General features: G+C 48.9%; 2 protein-coding genes across 2 annotated transcripts; one reads left to right on the forward strand and one right to left on the reverse strand.

Annotated features, from left to right (window-relative positions):
• Window positions 1-11854: 11854 nt before the first annotated feature.
• Window positions 11855-13933, forward strand: LOC308229093 (interleukin-20-like; the record flags this gene model as incomplete). The annotated part of the gene is made up of 5 exons (XM_080632905.1): window positions 11855-12013; window positions 12125-12190; window positions 13037-13189; window positions 13563-13637; window positions 13742-13933. 5 exons carry the CDS (start codon window positions 11855-11857, stop codon window positions 13931-13933), a joined length of 645 nt encoding a protein of 214 aa, XP_080489031.1.
• Window positions 13934-17218: 3285 nt separating this feature from the next.
• On the reverse strand, window positions 17219-23250 carry PIGR (polymeric immunoglobulin receptor; the record flags this gene model as incomplete). Its single annotated transcript, XM_080632906.1, has 10 exons — window positions 17219-17335; window positions 18117-18175; window positions 18296-18421; window positions 18722-18837; window positions 19389-19494; window positions 20253-20567; window positions 21005-21328; window positions 21834-22163; window positions 22595-22927; window positions 23169-23250. The coding sequence occupies 10 exons, from the start codon at window positions 23248-23250 to the stop codon at window positions 17219-17221; spliced, it is 1908 nt and encodes a 635-aa protein (XP_080489032.1).
• Between the last annotated feature and the right edge of the window lie 316 nt (window positions 23251-23566).

Here is a 23566-nt window from a genome sequence, read left to right on the forward strand (position 1 = left end):
CGGAGCGTGCAGAACTGTTCTCACTCTTGTGCAATTCCCTCCTGCCTGTTTTGGAACCTGCTTTGGGTTTGGTTTTGGGTACGAGCGTAAGCCAGATGTGTCCATATCACAAAGGAAACTCTGGCCTGCGCAGGGCCGATACTCTGCTGTGTTTACCTGGGTTTCCTTTGCCATGTCAGAGATCTTGACGGTGCAGTTTCGCTCTGACTCACTTGTGCTTACTGCTGTGGAAATGCATTGACTCCGCAGCGTTATGAAGCGGTTGCATGAATGAATAAAGCACCTTTTCCTAAAGAGTGTCCGGGGGATGTGGGTGTATTTCTAAGCCCTTTAGGAAACAGCTTTCATGTTTGCCAAGAAGATCATTTCAGGAAGGAAAGTGTGTTACTCAAAAGCCATTCATGCACTTTTACCCCACCTCCCACAGACTTCTGTGAGTGGTGTGGTTCTCAAGAAATGCTCCTCAGGACAAGCAGAATTGCCTTTCTGCAGTAAAACAGAGACATTCAGGCAAGTGCTTTTTCCCCACAGCGTGGCATATGGAAAGCTTTGTCCTGAATGTGGTCCTGCGCAGCCTGCGCTAGCTGGGCTTGGGCTTTGCAGGGGTCCTGTCCTCTGGAGCAAGGTGGCATCTCATCCTTTGTGTTAAAGGGGCTGCCTGTGTGTGTAGCTGTCTTAGAATCATGGAATAGTTTGGGTTGGAAGGGACCTTCAAATGTCGTCTGGTCCAACCCTCTAATAAGCAGGAACATCATCAACTAGATCAGGTTGCCCAGAAACCCATCCAGCCTGGCCTTGAATGACTCCACGGTTGTCTCTTATGTTGGTGAGGAACACGTGGGCAAGTTTGGACATTTTCTTCCTCTTCTTGGTCTCTGTCATTGCTTTCAGACAAAGGAACATTGCGTATTTCATGCACTATTCTAGATATAGCCATAATGGTGTGTTTCTTCCTTTCCTTTTCAGAAATTCCCCATTTCTCATCCCTCTGCAGGCAGTGACGCTTTGGGGAGGCAGGGACGTGGTGGCTTTTAATCCACCTTGTGTGAAGAGCGGTTTTGAAGCAATGGCATTTGCCCTCTCGGCAGCCCCGCTGCCGATGACTAACAGTTCCTGATGGGCAAAGCTTACGGTGGACTGCTTCTTTTTGCTGGCAAGGCATGACGCTGGGTTTCTCACTTCTGAAAAGCTGCTTTCTAGCACCCTTGCCAAGACTTACAATGTGACTCATCATCAGCCCCAACAGGTAAATCCCAAGTTACTCTTTGGAAATTTAACCGATGTCATTGATGTGCCTTGGAACATCAAAGTGTCCAGAAAGAGGTTATTAATCATGTATAGAATATGACATAGAGAGAGCCTTGTGTAAGTTCTTAGAAGGTCCAGAACTTCCATTTAATCTAAATGAAGCTGGAATTGTCACCTGAAAGTATCAAGTAATGGAGACTGCCTCCCACGTGTTTGGGTGATTAATTTAACTGAGGAGTAATTGCACTCTTTTAATTGCGTGCCTTGTTGTTCTCTATAGCTACCTGGAAGGAGGCTGTAGAGAGATGGGGATCAGTCTCTTCTCCCAAGAAACAAATGATAGGACAGGAGAAAATGGCCTCCAGTCGCGACAGGGAAAGCTTAAATTGGATATTAGGAACAATTTCTTCATGGCAAGGCTTGGCAACGACTGGAAGAGGCTGCCTGGGAAAGTGCTGGAGTCACCATACCTGGAAGTAGAATCATCGAATCATAGAATAGTTAGGGTTGGAAAGGACCTTGAGATCATCTAGTTCCAACCCCCCTGCCATGGGCAGGGACACCCCACACTAAACCATGGCACCCAAGGCCTCATCCAACCTGGCCTTGAACACCGCCAAGGATGGTATTGAAAAGATATGTAGATGTGGTGCTTAAGGATATGATTTAGTGGTGGACTTGGCAGTTGGTTGGACTTGATGACTTTAAAGGTCTTTTCCAGCCTAAATGATGATGTGATTCGCAGATTCTAACGAAGCTTTCTGAGCTGAGTTTGTTTGCAGGTAAGTTAAAGAAGGTAAAATTATGCAAAACCCCCTGAATATAATGGTCTATTTTGACTTACCCAAATACCTCTTGCACTGGCTTTTCTTTTGAGCATTGTGAGCAACAGAATTGCCTTGATCTCTTGAACAGATCATTTCACAAGTGCTGTTCTGATGAGTTTCTAGTTTTGGTATCACTGCCATGTGTGGCTCTCCTGGAGAATATTGTCTTCGTCATGATTTAGCATCAACTCTCTGACCAATAATACAAATACAAGTTATTTATAACTATGAATGGTCATAAGACAGAAAGTGGTTATCATGGTTTGAGAAATCAGATAGTGCAAACCAGCTGCTCAGAAGCGTAATGTGACCATCAGGGTGACTTACAGAGGCAATTTCACTCCTCGTCCACAAAGCCAAGCGCAGGCTGGCTCACGCCGTGGTGGAGTTTTGGGGTGGTTTTTCACATGGTGCTGAGGGGTTGGGAAATCCTGGGCTTTCTTTTCCACCCCGCAATGAAGCACGTGCCATGGCTGGCGATGCCACACGTGACGGCACGTGGTGCCCTGAGGGATGCTGCAGCATCCCTGCTGCTGCCGGGGGCTTTCCCACATGCCCCCACTGTGGCTTTCTGCTCTGAAATAGTTGGTGTGAAAGCGCTGTGGCCCCTGGGACTCCCCTGTGAGCCACTCTGTCCAGGACGAAGCCCAGGCTCCGAGCAGGGTCTTACTCAACCAGAGAACATTTACCGATGGCTGTATTCAACTGGAACTTTTTGGAGGCTCCTCTGATGAGCCCAGGGCGAAGGGAACAAGTCTCATGATGCAGATTCCCAGAACAATCAGCAGCTGACACTGCCCTTCCAGAGAAAACCTGCAATAAAATAGAATTGCTAGAAAGTCTTTTTCTTTTTTCTTTTTTTTTGCATGGAATTTGCCTGTTTTAAGTTGAGGACTTTCTAATGAACAGCCTCAGCACAGCCAGTTGTGCCACGGGGAAGGGGGAGGAAGAATGATCTGAGGTTGACCTCATGTAAGCAGAGATTCCATCAGATGTGCTTTTCAGCAGTTTCAGAGTGTTTTGTTCCCAACTTTGTACCTCCCTGTGCTCAGATCCCCCTTCTGTTTCCTCTTTCCTTCTTTTATTTTACAGAGAGGAGGTGCTACAACCTGGCTCTTTCTCCTGGAAAGCATCTGAATACCGAGGCCCAAAATAATCATGAACTTGAGTTATGAAAGCAGTAAAGTTCAACCGATTGAAAAGCTACTGCTGAAATCACCTTGCTCCCAGGGGTACGACCTTATCCCCTCCAGGGTGTCTGCTCCATGTCTGCTCAGTGCTGTTCCCATTGTGCTTCCCCAGCAATTTGCCTCGGATTTCTCTTTTCATGGGAACCTGAGGAGGATTCAGCAATGGCACCAGGCACTTTTGTCCCGTTTATTGTTTATTGCTTTCCATGGAGGTTTTGAGGGCTGTAACTAGGAAGTGGAAGACAAATGTGAACAGTGGAAACCCCCTCTCACTGGAAATGGTGTTAAAAACAGAAGAAGAAAACAAGATCTGAAGCAAACTTCCTCTGCTGGCTGTCTCCTGTCTTTCGGGAAGGGAGGGATGGGCATTTCAGCGCCTGCTCCTCAGAAGAGGCTGGCAGCAAGGGTTTGCTGAAAATATGAAGTCAAATGTAAGAGCCACAATCATAGAATGAATCACAAATCCTAGAAGGGTTTGGGTTGAAGGGACCTTAAAGCTCATCCAGTTCCAACCCCCTGCCGTGGACACTTCAGTGTGTGTCCTCCAGCTGCCTGGGCTGTGGTGGGAATGGTGATCTCCTGTGGCCAAGCTGGTTCTCCCCATGTGTTCATGGACACGTATTACCAAATAGAGTAGGAAATAGGGAAGCTGAGTGGCTGTGAGGACAAACGCCCTTCCTGCTGCCCTCACCTTCCCTATCCTAACCCTCACCCTTGGGCCCTCTGGGTGCCTCCCCATGGGTTCTCATTCATCCAGCACCGATGAAACCAGGTTCGGCCCCTCATGGCTGTGAAATTGAGACTGATTCAAGTCCTGAGCTAAGATGTGCTCGGGGCAACATTAACCCAGGCAAAACCGAAAGCTGTGTTCAGGAGCTGGGTTACGTACAGAATCCACAGCTACTGTACTGATGCATAAGTTTCAGTTTTGGTGAAAGCTAAATCTAAGCCAGCTCTGACTGGCTATTGGAGTGATTCATTTGCTCCCCAGATCATTCAAAACCTGAGCTGATAGCAGCGAGCACTCAGTTTCTCCTCTATTAGGCATCATTTATTGCCTGCACCATCAGCATGTTTCACCCCCTGGGCAAACCCGGGTGCTGAAGGCTTCAAATCTCTTGCTCAGAGCCCAGGAGAAGCCCAGGTTTCTCACAAATTCCCTGTGTTTATAGTTCTTCCAAAGATCAGGATGGGAGGAACATGAGAGCTGGGTGACTGGACCGTGCATTTCAGCAGACCCTGGTGTTGGTGCTGTTGATGGCAGATGGGATGGATGTTTCTCTCTCCTGGGCATTGCTGTGATTGTCCAAACAGCCCCACCATGCAGAGCTCTGTCGGAAGCTTTGGAGGAGGAATTGGGGGTGCTTTGATATTCCCATAAGAAACAGCCCCTCTGACCATTAGGGACCTTGCTACCTGTGCGTTGTGTATGTTAAAGCCTTTGCTGTGCTATTGCTTACCTGCTATTGACTAACCCAGATCACTGTCCCCATGCTATTGCTCTATTCTGTGTGATTATTCTTCCTTTTCAATCTCTATGTGCCTGCAAACTGGTGCCGTGCTCTGTGGCTGTTCATTTGGATGCTCAAAGAACTTCATGTTTGGTTTCCTAACCATTAACAAGCCTTTTCCAAAGAAGAGCCCGTTGGTGGGGAGCAGCACCCCAGAACTGTCCATACAAGCTTCTGCGAGTCGGGAGCATCCATGGGCTTCAGCTGGGGATCCACCGGCTCACTATGGAACATCCCTATTCTCGGAATAAGCTATTTGCTTCAATTTTAGCTAATTCTATTTATACCTCCCCTTTGGTTCTCTGTCTCAGGTCTCTCACAGGTTGTCCGCTTACCAGGGTGCAAACTTGCTCTGTCAATCAACAGCAGAACCCCATGTCCACAGGAGTTCAGGGACAAGCAGAGCACCACATTGGCAGGTAACGTGAATTCTGAGTGTGGTGTTAAATGCAAGAGAGAAAAAGGTTAAAAATCAGATGCAAGCAAAGGAAACAAACCTCAATTACACAGGGGTTCTCGTGGGGTTTTGGAGTAGGAGGTCGGTGTTGATGTGCTTGGAGCATTTGTCGTGTGCACCAATCACAGCCATCTCCCTCGGAAGGACCTTTCAAGAGAGTTTCGTTTCTCCGTGCAATCTTAGTCCCCCAGCAGCCCTTGCAGGCCAGCAAGGTGCTGCTCAGGCAGCCCCAAATCTGGGCTGTGCTTCAGTGTTTTCTATACTCCAGCATGACGTCTGCTTAGAGAAGCTCAACTGCTAATATGTCAGATGCCCACATCAAAAAGGCTTCTGAAACCTCCTGGGAACTGAAAAAGCCCCATTCATTAAAGCCTGTGTTTAATCTCATCGGCAGATTTGAGTCTTTGAAACGTAGAGAATCACAGAATGGTTTGGGTTGAAGGGACCTCAAAGCTCCTCCAGCTCCAACCCCTGCCACGAGCAGGGACACCTTCCACTGGAGCAGCTTGCTCCAAGCCCCTGTGTCCAACCTGGCCTTGAACACTGCCAGGGATGGGGCAGCCACAGCTTCTCTGGGCACCCTGGGCCAGCGCCTCAGCACCCTCACAGGGAAGAGCTTCTGCCTAAGAGCTCAGCTCAGTCTCCCCTCTGGCAGGTTAAAGCCATTCCCCCTTGTCCTCTCCCTACAAGCCCCTTTCAAAGCCCCTCTCCAGGTTTCTCTCCCAAGCAGTGGGAATCCAAACCTTTCAGATAACTCCTGGGCTCTTGTAGTTTTGGGGATGAAAACTTCCCAAGAGCAATTGGATTCTCCAGCCAGTTCCTGAATTGAGCAGTGACGCATTGGTCTCCTTTGGGCTCGTCTCTGGAATCACACAGAGCTCCTGGCTTTGAGCTGGACTTGCCCCTTTCTGAGCACATGCTGAAGGCCAAGGGCCGGACAGTTGAAGGAACACTATGAAGAGCTGCTCTTTAGCAGTGTTCTCAGACTGTAAAGACCTGTAATATGCGTTTCCCTTTGGGGAAGATGCCATTTACGATAACCAAAATTGAGCTCACATTTGATCAAGGGAAGCAAGAAGCTAACCTTCAAACCCCACTCCAGTGACTAAATGCATGGTTTTCTGCAGAACAGATGTGTTGGTGTCTGAGATCCCCCACCACGCTTTTCCCCTTCCACAAAGGTGAGTCTTAGAGGGGGGAAAAAACCCAAAAGCACTGCATTTTGTACAGGTTTCTGTACCCTCTTTGGGTGAAATCCTGGCTTGGCAGCGCTGCCATTGGGTGAGTCACACAGATGAGTGTCACGTCTGCCTCAGCAAGGTGGTGGCTGAGACTGTTATTTTCTGTGACATGGACCTGGCTTAGGACATGCACAGTGAGGATGGGGTGAGCCTGGGGCCACCCATAGCAATGGGGTGATGCTCCCTGAGGGTGGTGGCTCTGTGCTGTCCCCTTTCTGATGAGACATGCACCTGGGGACATGCTGGGATGGGCTGTAGGTAACAGGGGATGGCAGAATCAGCCCCAGAGCGACAGTCACGGTTAATGCCCTACATCAGGATGGGGGACATTCTCCCTCAGCCTTGGGAAAGGAGCTGCTCTGCCTGCAAGGGGATGTTCTAAAGCTGCAAAGAGCCCCGCACACCGTGAGCCACTCGGGAAGAGATCCTGGAAAACAGAAGTTTTGGGCATCCCTTGAGCTGGGATGAATTAAAGCTGCATTTCCTTAAGCTGAGCCGGTGCTTTGCTCCCTAAAAGGCAGTATTGAGAGTCTGACTTTCAGAGCTGTTCAAGTGGTTATGGTTAGAAACGTGCCTGAGGAGAGGGCACACGATGTACCGCATTGATCGGGCGATAACTGAGCCGCCTTTTCTGAGTCATTTGTTGAGTTTACTGAGAAAAACAATTCTTTTTTCTCACTTTTGTCAGCACCGTTGCAGGCAAAACGCAAAGAGCTGGGGCCAAGGGAGTGCAGGGCTGGGGAGCCTGCTCACTGCCTATGGTTCCATCAGGGAAACCCAGCAGCCGCTCCCAGTCCTGCTCCAGCATCATGGATTTGCTTCCCATGCATTTCTGCGGTGCTGCTCGGCATCATCCGGTGCTGACCTGATTTTATTCATTTCAAATAGCCAAAAGCTTTCAGTTTATCCAGCTCATGGTTTCTGTCAATAATGAACTGTGCTAATGAAGGCAGAGAAGAGCAGTCAGGCTTTGAGAGGCATTGCCTGTCAGTGTAGAGTGACAACGAGTGACATCCATCTGGATGCAGGTGTGAATCCCTGGGGTTCAAGAAGACCGTGCCATGTTATCACTTATTCAAATGGGATTTGAAATGGGCTCTGGATTGGAGGGGCTGGTGATTGCTTGATGATTAACCTCTGACTTTGAAGGGTCTGAGGATGAGCACCACTGCTGCAGTCCATCAGAGCACCCAGCTATCATTAGGGTAGGGCTGCCTGCCAATTCACACCACTGCAAGTATAGAAGAAATGGCTCTAGTGCATAAAACCCAAATAGGTTTTTCTTCTGCTTGTGGAAGCAGTGTTATGGTCCTTTGGTGGGGGTTTTGGTGGGCCACAGGATTACCAGGAGAGATGTAAAATCCTACAAGCCTTTTTGTTTCAGGTGGCTGAGCTGCTTGTTTTGGCAGGAAGAGTTCCTGAGCTCAGGTGTTGCTGCTGGACTTTGTTATGAAGTCTCATTTTCTCTTGTATTGAAATTACTGCAGGCATTTCTGACATTCACTCTTCTGTCATTTCATATCTGAGATGCTGCTGCTGTGAAAGATGAGTAGTGAAAAGGACTACCAAGCCAAGAACAGTCTGTAAAGCGTTATCACAACTCCTTCTAGCAGGAAAGTACATTGAAATGCACTTATTGAAACTGGTACCTTAGCGCTCTGAAGCACTTTACTGGAAATCCAGTGTTAATGTGTGCCTGTGGTCAGTTCTTGACAGCCTTGGCTCCTTCGCATCACAACAGCTTGGTTATACCCTATTTTTAAGGAATATTTTTTAGGATAAACTGAAAGCTTTTGGCTATTTGTAATGAATAAAGTCAGGTCAGCACCCGGTGACGCCGAGCAGCGCTGCAGGAATGCATGGGAAGCGAATCCGTGATACTGGAGCAGGGCTGGGAGCAGCTGCTGAGTTTCCCTGGTGCAACCGGCTGCCTGTGAGTGAGCGCCTCATCTCCTGCCATGGACACCTCGGGAACTTGTGCTTTGCCAGTCACTTCAGCAAGCCATTGAGACAATGCGGAGACATCGCTGCCACCCAGCAGTGCTGCGCAGTGGGGTGATGCGATCCTTGGCAGGATCCAGAGCATTGCTCCTGGCAGCAGTCAGAGCTGCCAAGAGCTGGAGCGGTCCAAGAGGCAGCTCCAAGTGTGGTTTTCCAGGGTGCACCAGGGACATTCCCTTTGGCCCCATGGAACTGCTAACCCCTCTTGTGCCTTTTGGAGTTGTATCACTGCAGATGTGAGTCCATGCTCGCCATGGGCTTTGTCTAAATGGTTTCTCAGTCAAGCTAATGATAAATGGGCTTCGTTCTGAATTCCCTAGCATGGTGGCAGCTGGCTAACAACCCTCTGCTCTGCCTTTGCTTGTTATTCGGGTCTTAACTACTCTTTAAGTCCCAAGGGAGGAGCCCTCTCCCACTAGCTGGAAGGTTTCCCACAGAGAAGGCACACTCCCAACCCTGCAGTACCCAAAAGGCTTAATTATGCTGAGAGTACCTCAGGGAGTCAGTTCCCATTTTACCGTCTGAGCTCATCTGCATCATCACGCTGCCGTGGCTCAGAAATCCCTATTTCCCCTTTTCCTCTTCCTTCCCAGAACATACGAGGAACAGCTTGCTGTTTTATTGACTCTATTTCCATGGCAGGTAGATGAAAGCCTCCCTTAGGCAGGCTGTTGGGAAAGCCAAGCCTGAATGATTCGCTTCCACCGGGACTTGGTCCAATGCATGCCGAGATCCCTGCTGATGCCATCCCTTCTGCTCCAGAAAGTGAGGGTCCTGAACATCCCACAGGTCCAGCACTTGGGGTAATCAACCTCCATCATTGTACATACACTTAAACCCCCATCTGAAACCTACCTGGATGGGTTTCCTCTGTGCTGCTGTGGTTATTCTCCTCCTTGCCCTTACGGCAAGGGTCATGCTGTAGCCTCTGCGGTGCAAATGGTCAGTGACAGGATGGAGAGGCCAAGGAGCGCCCACCCAGGACCATGCAGGGGTCTACAACGGAGCAAGGCCCTCGACCCTGCTAATACGACATTTCAGTCCCATTTCTGTATCACCCCAGCATCTTTCCTCCACCAGCCTGGCAGTTTTTACCCCATGGCTGTTGCCTGCTGGCATTTGGCTGACCTGAGAGGCAGCTCAGTTACCAACAGGAAAAAACCATCTGCAATTTACATAATGAAGTAAGAACCCATTGCCTCTTGCCTGCTTTCCTCACCAAGGCTGGGTGTGCACCGGGAACCTGGGAACGCTGCGGTGCCGCTTCCTCTGCTCCAAGTGAAACTTTAGCTGCAATTCCAAGCAGCAGCTGGGAATTGGGGGAGGAAGGCAGAGATTGCCAGCCTTGTGCTGCTGAGAATCCCTCCAACACCTCAGCACAGGCAAATGCAGATTTGGACCTGCCTTTTGGCTCTTTGACAGTGTGAAGGCTCAAGGGTGAGGGAAGCATATGGTTGCTGCACTTGGGGCAGTTTCAGCAATACTCTATGCAATCCTATGACTAGCCTGGGCATAAAGTCTATTTGCCTAGTCGTCCCCTGGTGACGGATATATGCTCAGCATTGAGCTTGGGTATCAATAAATTACTCACCCAGCAAATCTCTGTAGAACAGCCTCGGCCCACAGGCAATGGCACATAGCAGACACTTGCATTGCAACAGCCACATGCTCAGGCTGCTGTTCTCACTCACAGAGAGGTGTTCTGCCATCTCCATGCCCTCTAAGTTCATCTGGCTTCCCCTTCTGGGTGCAGGTAGTTGAAGGAGCTTTTACACTGCTCATTCTTGTTTGTATGTTGAACTTTGCTATCACCAGAAACAACCAAACTGGCCTCAGAGCCAACAGCATGGTGAACCAGCCTGGGTTTTGCTCCATTAGTGCCACATTCATGTGACAACACGCCTCAGCTGGCAGACCTGGATCTCTGGGGACAGTATGGATCTGAAATGTTGATATGAGAACATGCCTGGTCTGCTCAAGGGCCCTGTCTACACCAGTTCTGCTCAGCAGCTAATGCTTGCGGCAGGGTAGTCACAGGCTTTGCAGCTCCTGGGCTGGTGGATGCTCAAAGGTTTGAATGAGGTTTCTGTCCTTCTGCAGGCTGATAACTTTGGACTGTGCATTATGATCACCCGTGGTCCTGAAAACCAAGAGACTTCTGGCTGTGTCACGCCAAAGCCCTGCCTCTCACATCTCCGGTCTCCGAATACCAGGGACATGCTGATGGAGATGTGTGTCCATCCACCTGAGGAGCAAGCCTGAGAGCAGGGCTCCCTGTACCTGGCAGGTGAAGGCCCCATGTGCCAGGACAGTGATGGAGAAAGGTCCTGCCAACTTCCTGAATCATGCTACTTTCCTAGTGCACCACGTGTCCTATTGCCAGGAGCCCTGGGCTGTTTGGACCACTGGCATCCCCGGGGCAGGGGGGGATGCTGCTCAGCTTCCCGCATCCCAGCGCCTCTGTGATGAGCTGGGAATGGCTCCTTTCCAGGAGGGGTTTGGCAATGGGTTTTACGCTGGGGGCAGGACTCAAGCTTGGCTTTTTGGGAATGTAACCCCCATGATGGTCCCTCCTTTTGGCAGAGTCCTTCTTCCCGAACGGAAGATGACACGACAATGCCAAGATTTCCCGCCTCTGTAGGTGAGGGAAGCACCTGTGGGTGAGGGAGCTGGTCCCTTTCACTAGCTCATTAATTCAGTAAATTACAAGGGGAAATACATGCTGGGAAAAGCAAGGAAAATTCCAAAAGTCAATCCAAGAGTTATTTCCTCCTGATTCCTGGATAAAACCGCGTTCTTTGGAGCTCTTCAGGTCAGAATCCAGCGAGACGTGTGAACCTACATCATAGAACCAGGTAAAACACTCTATGTGCTTATACGTATTCCCTTGTATTCCTATAAAGTGTCTCTAAAAGGGCTTTGTTTTTCATTAATAACCTTAATTTTCAGTGCTCACAACTTTTGTTTGAAATATGGTATTTCTAAGGAGAAGCATTTTCTTTTGGGATCAGACTTTGGGATCTGCTGGTCTCAGTTGCAGTTGCCTCCTGCTGCAGTAATGTAATTTATCTGTATTTACTTTTATGATTAATTGTCTTAATAACTGTCTATTTACATGCAATATTTAACTGCTTTTTTCTTCTTTGAAATCTTCTGTTTAATATTCGTGTTTGGTTGATTTTCCCTCTTGCACTTGGGGAATAAAAAAGAAATGGGTAGGATATACCAGTCAGTGTGGGGTTTTTAGTACGTGTGTGCATGTACAAGTGCTATATAAAATTTGTGCATTTTCACAAGCATCACAATTGTGTTATTTAGGGAACATAACGAGGCAATATTGTCTTCCTTGAGCAGGTCTGTGCTGGCATCCTGCAGCAGCATGAAGGGATCCCACTTCTTCCTCTGCCTCTTCTCCGTGTCGTGCTGGTTGAATCTGATGCCGACAGCTGGGAACAGAATCTTCCACTTTGGACGCTGCAGGGTTTCAATGAGCATGACTGAGATCAGGCTTGGCTTCACTGCAATTAAAGCCAACATTGTAAGTAATGCTCCACACTCTTGTAGAGCTGGGGAAGCTCTTTAGTTGGTGGCTTCTGAAGCCCCTCTAGAGCCAGCATGTCCATCACCATCTCTGTCTTGTTCCATGCAGCAAGCCAGAGACCCCATCAGGACCCTGAGCATTTTGTCCCACCCGCACTCTCTGCACAAGGTTAAGGTAGGTGTCCTTATCATGTCTCCAGTTCTTCTCTGAATGATGTTGGCCAGCTAGCATCCTGACACCGGTGATGAGGTGAAGCTCAGGGCTTCTGGGGAAGTTGTTCAATACCGTGACTACTTCTAAGTTGCTATGAAACCAGGCAAGTCAGGGAGGATAAAGTGATGTGGATCACGTATGCGAAAGGAGGTGGGTGTCCCACTGCCGCTTCCTGCTCCGGGGCTTTCACCCTGACTGTCTTTCCAGGAATGGTGGGCAGAGATTTTCTTCTTGTTGTTGCATGTGATGCTCCAGTTACAGAAGCCTTCGCTGCACTCCCTGCTGCCTTGATCAGCAGAAGCATAGCAAAGCGAATCAGGTTTTGGGTGGAAAGCTACTATAGAAGCCAAAAGCAGATGAACGTGATCTTGGGAGGTGAAATATATTATAACTAAATAGTGTTCAGCTCTCTTACACTCAAAAGTGCTAGACATGGAACACTGCTTCAGATCTCAGCCTCTAATACCTAGCTACAAAGAATGGTTTGGGTTGGAAGGGACCTTAGAGATCATCTAGTTCCAACCCCCTGCCATGGGCAGGGAAATCAGCTATGTATTTTGTTGACTCAATGAGACTTGCTGAGGATGGAAGTCCTGGAGAAGCAGTCTAAAATAATTCCCTATGTATATAATCAGTTTACATCAAGCATCACTGAGAAAAGCTTTATCTGAATCAAAACTTACCCCTGCGCTCAGCTACCATGCTTGATGTTAGAGGTGGTTTATTCGAGATGGGGACAGAAAAGTTGGTCATTATCTGTTTCTAGCACTTTGGAAGACCTTTTATAAATGGATTTTATCCCTTAAGTCTTCAGATAGGTGCTGCATCACCTATCACCTCTTCAACTTCTACGTGGACAAAGTCTTCAAGCACTGCAAGACCGAGGATTCATACATCAACCGAAAGATCAGCAGCATAGCCAACTCCTTCCTCAGCATGAAGAGGACACTCGGGCAGTGCGTAAGTCTTGGGTATTGCTACAGTTTAGTTTCGTCTCCTAGTACTTGGTGTATAAATAAACCTAAACACAAAGATGCAGACTATTTATAAAGATGGTTTTAACAAGGATACAAAGCAGCGTGATGTGAGGAGTGCATCTGCTCACTGGGAAGTTTTTATACTTGCCCACTCACCAGCAAACTCCCACGTTAGTTCTCAAGAACAATATTTATCCTGTCCCTCTGCCTCTTGAAGTAAACTCTGTTCCTTGCTGGAGTCTGATTTAAGGACCTTTTCCACGGTTTAACAAGGTGTCAGGCTGCAAATTCCAACTTTTCTCTGATTTGTTCACAATTAACCCCTCAAATGAATTAATTCTCTGTTATTTTTCTAGCATGAGCAAAACAAGTGCATGTGTGGAGAGGAATCCACTGAGAAATTTAAGCAAATACTTGCAAATTATGAAGGGGTAAGTAGATGACTAAGGCTTGTAATTGGTAAAGATATTCAGATTCTCCTTACAATGGGTTGTACTCATCTTTGCTTGCAACTTGATCCTTTATATCCTTTCAGCTAAACGTCACATCCGCAGCAATGAAATCCCTGGGTGAGCTGGACATCCTACTAGATTGGATGGAGAAGTCTCAGGGAGCAGAAGGTGTTAACAACCCACCAAAGGCTGGGGCTAAGGAAGCTGCTGGCACATTGCACACACCAGTGGTGAGCAGGAAGACAATGTGCTGTACCACCGCAGAATCCCACTGATTGCAGCTGTGTTCAGTCAGACACTGAGTGTTTTACGAGCTGGGTACGTAGGTGAATGCATCAGCAGAGCCTTGCCTGAAGGTGGAAATATCAAGGCTGATCAAATGAGCATAGCACCCACTGTGAGTGTGAGTCAGCCTTCTATCAAAGGATGCTCTCCAAGAGAAGATCTCATAGGGTTTCTCTTGCTGCAGACATAAACTGTGATCATTTCATAAAAATATTGGTTAAATTATCATTTTTTTGTATAGGGAATGTATATTCATGACTGCTGGAATGGCTGTGGTGTAGTTAATGCTGCAGAGCAGTGCCCATAAATGTGTGCTCAGTCTTATGTGGCTGCTGCTGCTGCGTGATCTGGTTGAAATGAGGTTCAGAGGGTGAGAAATGCTTCCCAGAATGGGTCCTAGCAGGTATGTCAGGCCTTAGAAATCTGTGTTTCCTTTTGAGATGATATTTTGTGCCTTATCAGTAGAAGAACAGTTCGCACACGAGATATGTGGTTGCTGAATAGAAAAAGGTTCATGCGTGTACTATGTAATTTACTGACAGTAGTAAGCTTTGTGGAAACCTGTTACAATTACTGTAAATAAACCCCACTGGAAACCATGATGAGTCTGTCCAGATTCTGAGGAATTACATGTTTCTTGTTGATGAAACTTTCTGAATTCACTGGGGTGCCCTTTCATAGCAGATACTGTCACTCCTGGTAATGCAGTCGTCCCAGAGGTGATGCATCCTTCCTGGCACGCCAGAGACAGCCAAGTTCAGACCTGAGTGATACTAAATCACCCCTCCTTGTCCCTTAGACCATTTTTATTGTGCATTATGGATAGTTTTGGTCTGTTTCCACCCATCTGGGCCTTTTCCAGGCATCACCACCTGCGCACACATTGCTGGTACCCACTGGTTCTGCATGCTCTAAATCCCTTTTCTAATGTGTTTTCCCAAAAGATGTTGATATATAAATACATATTGCTGCAGTATCTGCAAATCACAGAGGCCTAATGCATTAGTAAATGAACGAAGAGCACCCAAGTGCTCTCTCCATGCAGCCAGGAGGTGTTATGCACACTCGGTGTCAGGGCCCAGGTAAATGCAGCCAGTGCAAACCTTGGTAGCACTCTAGTCCTAACATTTCAAGTGATAAAGTCTTTGCTATTACATCCATGAGACATAAGGCTTGAGTAAGATTAGAGGATAGACTTTGTTATTATGGAATAAGTTCTTCCTGTCCTCAAGGAGAACCTAGGTACTGCTTTGGTTTCATCCCCATCACAGACCTCTGGCAGCAAACCGGCATTGCCAGAGCCTTGTGTCAGTCTGGTGGGCGCTGCACCTTTCATGGGGCACCAACAGAACAGGAGGAGGAGGAGGCTCCTTGTCCCTTCCCTAAAAGGCTCGGTGGTGACCTGGCAGGGTGAGCTCACCAGCATTTGCCTACAGCACATCTACATGTGCTTCACCCTGAGCGGGATTTGGTGGTTCACTGTCAAGTGAAAGATCTCCTTCATTGCTCATGATCCTTCCTCAAATACTTGCTTTTGCCAAAGGAAAGTCTTTCAGGTCTTGGATTCCCATAATTTGCTTTCTCATGGATTTTTGCAGCATGGTTTTTGCTTATCCTGGTGCTAGGGCATGAATGGGTGAACGCGTCCCTCCATGCTCTATCAGTGTTCATGATACCCTCACCCCGGAAATCAGCCGTTGAAGAATGACAGGTATCTTCAACATACCGGGATTTTGTGTTGAAGAAAAAGCCTTTAGGAATGAAGCAGTGATGCAGTGAGGTACCACAGCTTGTCACTGACCAAAGGAAATCAGTTGGTGTGTTTGGTGAGCTGCCTGGTGAAGGAGATGGGGCTACTTGGGGAGGTCCTTGTGGATCTTCGCATGGATCATGGTGGGCTCTGGGTCACAGATTGAGTGAGAAGCATGGGGTTTATTCCGTCTCCTCAGCTTAATCTGTCACAGGGATTATTGATCCTATCTCACTGATGATTTCCTGCACAGGGGGTTGCATGCCTCAGTCCATGCACGCTTCCCTGGCTCAGCCCCTGCACGTCTCTGGGCATTCCGCTCATCCCTGTGGCTCCCAGCACGGTGCAGGAGGAGTGGAGCTGAGGGAAGGATGCCGGCGGGCAGGCTGAAGAGGAAACGGGTTTCAAAGGGAGAGCAAAAGGGGTTTTCTCCTGGAGCTTTATGACAGCTTCCCCCTGGGGACACTTCCCAAGTGCACTCCTTGCTTATTGCACCAGAATCATTCATTCATTTCCAGCAACTCCAGGCAGGTGCAGACCTGTCCCGGGCACTCCACAGCTTTTCCAGTATCCAGCCTCCTTCCCACCATCCTGCATGAGATGCAGCCCAGGTGATGAGGGAGATGAGCTATAACCTGACAACCAGGCCAGGCTGGATGGGGCTTGGAGCAAGCTGCTCTAGTGGAAGGTGTCTCTGCCTGTGGCAGGGGTTGGAGCTGGAGGAGCTTTAAGGTCCCTTCAACCCAAACCAGGCTGGGATTCTGTATCTGAGGTCCCAACCTTGCTATCAGTAACTTTTGTAACATGGATGTGAGAGCAGCCCTGTAAACACAAATCCCACTGGAGCTGCTGCCCTCCTGCTCATCTCAGTGCTTACTGTGGGAGGTCCATGATGCGGGCATAATTTGGGGTTTATCCTTGATGAAAACTCTGCATCTGCAGACTGACACAACCAACCATTGCCTAGCACCTTGCTGAGCTACCAACTCCATCATTACTGCTACCTACATTACTTTATCTGCAGGGTATTTATTTCCATTAAGTGCAGGTTTCTTCTACCATCCCATGTTGTTTGCAACACTAGATGTGATGCTTTAATGCTGCAGTAAAAGGAGGGGAAAGCCCTCCTCCACCTCTCCCCATTGCACCATTACTGCACAGTTCAGGTGTGCTCTCCCCATGCTGTCCCATGGACTGCGTGTCCCCTGGTCTGCTGAAAGCTAGTGGCATTCTTTATTGCTTGTGTCCAAAAGCACTTCAGACCGTGTCTGGTCTGCAGGCACTGCCCTCTGGGTGAGAAAGCTTAGAGGAATCAAGTGGGAAATGTGGTTCTAGAGGGTTTTCCAGATGCCTTTAAAAGAAAAGGAGAGGGGAAAATAAAAGAGCAAAAGCTGAATTTAGGCAATAAAAAAGGTCAAGCTGTAGCAAATTGCGGGAGCAAGGGCCAGGGCTGCTTGCTGATGTCTTGCTCTGGTCCTCAGGGTAGAGCTGGTCTCAGTCGCTGTCGCATTTCAGTCCCTCACATTCAGATCTGAGGGGACACCTCTGGGGCAGCAGCATCCCCCTCAGAGCTGCCCTGCACGATGCTGCTGGAGGTGAGGAGGAACGCGGAGTAGGCAAGGTCAGCATCCTCCTTGGAGCTCTATGGGAAGGACAGGAGGACACTGTGAGGTGGCTGCAGACCCACAGCCGCACGTGGTGGGGGAAAGGGCAGTGGTTTCGGGCTGTGAGCTTCTCAGGGTGATGCAGGCAGACTGCACACCAATGTGAAAGCATCATGCCTTTGCTCAGCCATGGGGAGACCCCAGATGCTGCAGGTTTGGGGCTCTGTGTCGTGCCTGTCACTGCGTGATGGCACCCAGCTCACCTGTCCTAAAGCTGCTGGGTTTTACTGGTTTCCTGATAGTTTCCTCTGTTTCTCCAGTTCAGCTCTTGGCACTTAAATCACCTACACGCTGCCTTTGGTTAGGGACTTTGAACAAGGAGGGCTTGCATCTGGCACCTTCTGCTGCTGCTGAGTGGTGCCACTCAATCATGATCTAACCCAAGGGGCCACAGGAGCAAGTCAAATGGGAGAGACCTCCTTACCTACCCCTGTGCCCTGTGCCTGAGGGGGGGAAGATCATCCAAGTATGTCATATTTATGATGGCAACCCAACCCTAACCTTCCTGATGCTTCCTGGAGCTGACTGCATGAACTGGTTGAAGCAAGGTGACTGCTATTACTGTCTGCTAAAACACGGGGTCAGGAAAGGGTTAAGGTCCCCCTCAGAGGCTGATCTGCATCAGGTGCTGGATCCAGGTTAGTTGGGAGCATCTGGGTATAAATAAGGCCCCTGGGAGGGGAGCAGCTGCTTGGGCAGAGGCTGAAGGGCTGTGCTGGTGTCTCCCAGGTCAGGGGGCTCTCTCCTGTCTCCTCTTACCCTTTTTGCCTTCTTTGTCTCAGCAGCACTTTCTGGGGCGGCCGCGGTGGTGACGAACTCTGCAGGGAGAGAAAGGGAGGTGTAGGGGTGCAGAGGCCATCGGGGGGTGGTTTTGTGGCTTTCATAGGGCCCTTCTGCAACCCCTGGGGCTGGAGAGCATCCCAGCGGTCAGCACCTACCGTCCCCTCCTATCCGAGTCTCCTGGGTCTCTTTCACGCAGGCGTTATTGCTCGCACCATAGTCCTTTACGCTCTCGAAGTCTGACATGCTGATGTTTGTCCTGTAGCTCCCAACGGACACCAGGTCTGTTAAGAGGGAGGAGATAAGTACCCTGTGGGCTTGTTCAGAGTCGGTGCAAGCGCATCAGCATCCCAACAGCCTCTGTGCGAGGAGACGTGGTGCCTGGTCTCTGCCTCAGCCCAGGCACTGTGTGTGATGGGGATGTATGGAGGGGGCCAGTGGGAAAAGTGGGGTCCTTTGTCTGCATGGGGGGTACAAGGGGGGCAGCTCAGCCCAGCACACACAAGTTATCACCTTCATCTTGGTATTAATATAACCTTAATATGAGGTTTTAAGAGACTACAGGAAGCAGAGCAGGGACTCACCAGATCTCTTCATCTGCCTGTATTTAAACACAGCAAAAGCTGTCACAATGATGATGAGCACAGCACCAACAGGGGCCAGGACTAACAGAAGTGTATTGGGGCCGCTTTGATTAGGGCTGCAAGGGAAGGAAAGATAGATCACTAAGCAGTGAAATACATTATCTTTGTTGAATTATTCAAGACTGAATAATGTATCCGAATGCCCAGCAGTCTAAACCCTCTACAGTGTGGTAAATCTGAGTGAGCAGGATGCAATTTGACTAATGAACTGGATCCTAACACATAGAATCAGCTGGTAACCAAATAAATCTGCAAGACAGAGGTTGTGCCAAAGCATCTACATCAGGAGCTTGGTTATAAACATGTGAAGGAAAACTCTGATCCTGACAGAAGTATTTTCAATGAGTTTTTCTGTACCCGGAATCTCCAACCATTCCTTCTGGGGCTGTATTTGCTTGAGCTAGAGATGAATTCCAAGTAATTTTGCCTTTTGTTGGAACTATTATTTGTTTTCCTCTGATGTTTTAAGTTCTTTGGGGGCAAGAATTTCTGTGCTGCTCAACCACACATGCAGCGCGCAAACCCAGCACCCAAAGTGGGTTAATAGAAATATATGTATTAATATTAGTATAAGAAATGACAAACGACAGCCTTGGAGAGAACTAACCTTTCAGAGGCAGCGTTGTTGGCTCTTCCTTGGGGAGTGAAATCACCCTCAGGAGGGCTGGGGACATCAGCATCCAGGGACTCCAGGCTGTGGCCAGCACTGCCTCCTGTACCACCCAGGGAAGCAGGGATGTTAATGGCATGCACAGAAATGGGGACACAAGCTCATTGGGTGTATTTGGTGGATGTGGCACTGAGGTGGATTTTGGCTGTGCATTGGCTCAGGAAAAAGACCTTAGAACAGACTTCCAGTGCCTAAAGGGGCTGCAGGAAACTTGGAGAGGGGCTTTGGACAAGGGCCTGTAGGGACAGGCCAAGGGGAATGGCTTGAACCTGCCAGAGGGGAGACTGAGCTGAGCTCTTAGGCAGAAGCTCTTCCCTGTGAGGGTGCTGAGGCGCTGGCCCAGGGTGCCCAGAGAAGCTGTGGCTGCCCCATCCCTGGCAGTGTTCAAGGCCAGGTTGGACACAGGGGCTTGGAGCAAGCTGCTCCAGTGGAAGGGGTCCCTGCACACGGCACGGGGTGGAATTAGGTAATCTTAAGGTCCTTTCCAACCTTCACTATTCTGTGGTTCTATGCCACAAATTGTAATAGCAATAATTAGTGAGAACAGGGTTAAAAAGTAAAACCGGTGTGGAAGGAAGTGATTTTTAGACTGGGGGCTTTTTTAACGATTGGGAGGTGAAAACCAACGGGAGAACGAAAACATCCATGACAAGTGCAGAATCGGGGTGATCGCGGCATCTCCGTGCCTGGACGGCAGCCCTACTGCTTTGAGGTGCTGCAGCCTAGTGGCTGTGGAGAAGACTTCCCTCTCAGCGGAAGGAAGGCAGGGAAACCCGTGCCTGCCTTTGCCTTGGAGCTCACCTGCGGTCACGGACAGGTACACTGCCATGGTTTCTCCGTAGAGCCCATTGCGCTTCACACCACACCAGTACCAGCCTTGGTCCGACTTTGCCACCGAGTCAAAGCTCAGGATAACGGTCTTGTCATCGGTGTCACACGTAACGTCGGGCCCCGGCTGCCTTTGGTCAGAAGCAGGCAGAGGGGTGCAGCTGGTGCTGCTCCACTTGCACCAGTACTTCTGGTAGGAGTAGTACCGACACGGGTACGAGCAAGTTAAGTTGAGCTGGGAACCCTCCTGTGCCTCTACTTCTCCCTTTCCCTGCAGTGCAGGCTCTCCTGCAAAGGCAACAGAACATCAAGGTTGATGTTAGTGGTTTCAGTGGTGGGAACTGTAGTCAGCAGGTAGTGGTGCTGCTAGAGATGGACCAGGAGGTGTATCTCCTTACATTGCTAAATTCATGTTGAGGATGCTGTGTACGCATCTCGGGGTGAAAGCTGGCTTGGATTTTGGTTGGTTTTTTTTTTCCCAAGGCTTAAATACTGCCATGAGAAACTTTTGTGAGCACTTTCCCATGAAACTGAAACCTTGTGTTGCCGTTTGAAAGCCACTGAGGTGCCGCTGGATTGGCACAAGGCTTCACCTTATGAGAGAAAAGTTCCGAGTTTGACCTTGCATCTCTTCCTAAAAGGTCAGATCTGCTACTTTGTGGTGTTTAGAGCCTTGTTTTGTGCCTACTGAGCCGGGAGAGAGCCATCAATGCACAAACTCATACCTTCCACGATCTTCAGCTCAGTTGATGACTTCTGCTCCTCCTCCTCGTCTGTCATGCACCAGTAATAGCCTTCGTCACTGTCCTTCAGCTGGTTCAGGATGATGGTGATCGTCTGGTTGTCTGGGTTGTCATACATGGCCACTCTTCCTTCATATGGGCCTGCCACATACCCGGAGTTGTCTATGATCCGATAGCACCCGTTCTGTCTCCACTTGCACCAGTAATTCACTGAGGAGTGTTCCAGATGTTTATAGCGGCATTCAAACGTTGCTGAACTTCCTTTTACTCCAAATATCGTGGGCTTTCCTTGAGGAACGCTAGTTTCTGGAGAGAAAAGTGCAATGAGCATCTATACACGTCTGACTTCTGTCCCTGTGCTGCTCTCCCAAGAGAATAAATATTATCAGATCAACGCTATTGTGGCTAAAGCAAGGTGAGGCGAAGCTCAGAGGTGTGGATGGTAGGAGGCTGTCCTGGCATTGGTAGGGGAAGGGCAGGGTGGCTTCCTGCATCTGTCATTTCGAGATCTGAGGGTTTAAGTCTTGAAAAGACAGTTTGCTTGTCTCAAAATGGGAGGCAGAATTTGCTTTCTGGAGTTTTGGGCTAGGCAGAATGGATAGTTGGGAGCGCTAAGTCTTGTTACAAGCTTTATTAGTGATGGTTGAGTACGCGACAGCGAAATGAATAGAAAGAAGGATATAGATGAGAGGATGGGATAACAGTACTCTGCAAAGGGAGGCTGAAGCTCCTGTTAAATAACATGAGACTGCTAGTGATGCTTCCAAAGAGAAGCAGAAGCGAAGGGAAAAACCTTCAGGGAATAGCTTACCCTCGTAGACATGCACATCCAGTTCCTTTGTTTCTCCATTCTGCCCATAGTCACCGACCCCACACAGGTACAGTCCAGAGTCTTCCCAATTCATCTGAGTGATCATGATGCTGAATGAGCCTGGATCCTTCATGTTGCTCAGCAGAGCTCGCCCTGTGTAATCCTCATCAACATTCCCATAGCTATCGATGATGTTAAAGCAGCCGGTTTTAGCCATCCTGCACAGGAATTTCCTTGCGCTCTCATAATTGCTCCCAAAGCTGCAGGTCATGGTCAAAGTGCTGTGCAGCTTCACGTAGAAGAGCTCAGCTCCCTCGGGTATATGTGAACCTGTGTGTAGAGACCCGTCAGTGTCTACTGCCTGCTCTATTGTAACTACAACTCCTAGAGGCCTCTGAAGGCTTTTGTTAGCAGAGGCTTTCTCTCTACTTTGATCATACATTATGATCTACTATGATCATATATTATATGATCGTGCGTCACTACTGGTCTGAGCATGATCTGTGTCCCATGTTTGCACCATGCTCTGTGCGCTTACTCAGCAGTGTAGTGCTGTTTAATCCGATCTTCTTAATACTGGAATTTTAGGCCAAAAATTCCTTCTGTAAGGGCACAGGGGAAAACGGAAACTGCTCTTCCCTGAAAGCATGGAGCATCTTCAGCTTATAGACCCTGGACCGACTGTCTGTGGAGCCTTATTAAAAAGGGGTGGAAAAGAAAACCCCAAGAAAATACTACTTTATGGAGCCCCATGTAATTACCTTGAGAAACATCCAGACTGACTCTGTGGGAGAGACTTCTGCTGTTGATCCCAATACCGCACTGGTAGGTGCCTGCATCTGCCAGTGTAAGCTTGGAGATGCTGATCTGGAAGCTCTCTTCCTGCCGGTTGTCAGTGATGGAGGCTCTGCCTTTGTAGCCTGGAGCAGTGTAGCCACTGGTGGAGGTAACAGTTAAGCAGCCTCTGGCTGTTTCCTTGCACCAGTACTTCCTGTCGTGTCTGTTCACTCCGGTGGGAGGGTAGAAGCACGTCACGGTGACGGACCCATTGAGCAAACCATAGACCTGCCGTGGTCCGAACACAGGGCTTAAGACTGCAAGAGAACAGGTTGGGTGTAAATGTTGGCTGTGCTACACAACCTGATGGGACTGCAGAGCAGGTTGGGTGTACCAGGGCAAGCGCAGACCCAGGGCTGTGCAGCATCATGCTGTCTGAAAGGTCCCATAGCAGTGGCGGGGTAGAGACTCTCCCTAAACCCTACTCCCCCCCTTAGTAATGCCACCTCTAGTCTAAGGCCATCCACAAGACCAGTGCCCCAGGCAGGTTACACTTACTTGATGACTTGGGGGGGTATTTGCTTCTTGCAGATTCAGCTGGGAGGAAGGCAAGCAGGAGGATGAATGCTAGTGAAGTCATTTTGCTTGCATTCCCTGGAAGAGGCACAGAAGTCAAGGAATAATCACACTTGCAAGGTTATGAAGTTAATAGATCAAGTAATAATCTTCATGCCTGCAGAATACAAGGGTTGTGGCTGCTTGAGCTAGAGAAATGCAGCATTGAATCAGTTCTACCAAGCAACAGAATGGGGAAGAAAGAGGTGATAACTCTGGTCTTGCCTTCCTGCCTTGTTCTTGTCAGAGCAGAGGCCCCCAGGACATTGGCCCTTGGGCAGGCAGCGGCAATGGTGTGCACAGCATCAAAGGTGATTCTGGCCAAACCACAAGAGACTTGG

Source organism: Psittacula echo, assembly GCF_963264785.1.
Source record: "Psittacula echo genome assembly, chromosome: 22".
NCBI classification, from domain to species: domain Eukaryota; kingdom Metazoa; phylum Chordata; class Aves; order Psittaciformes; family Psittacidae; genus Psittacula; species Psittacula echo.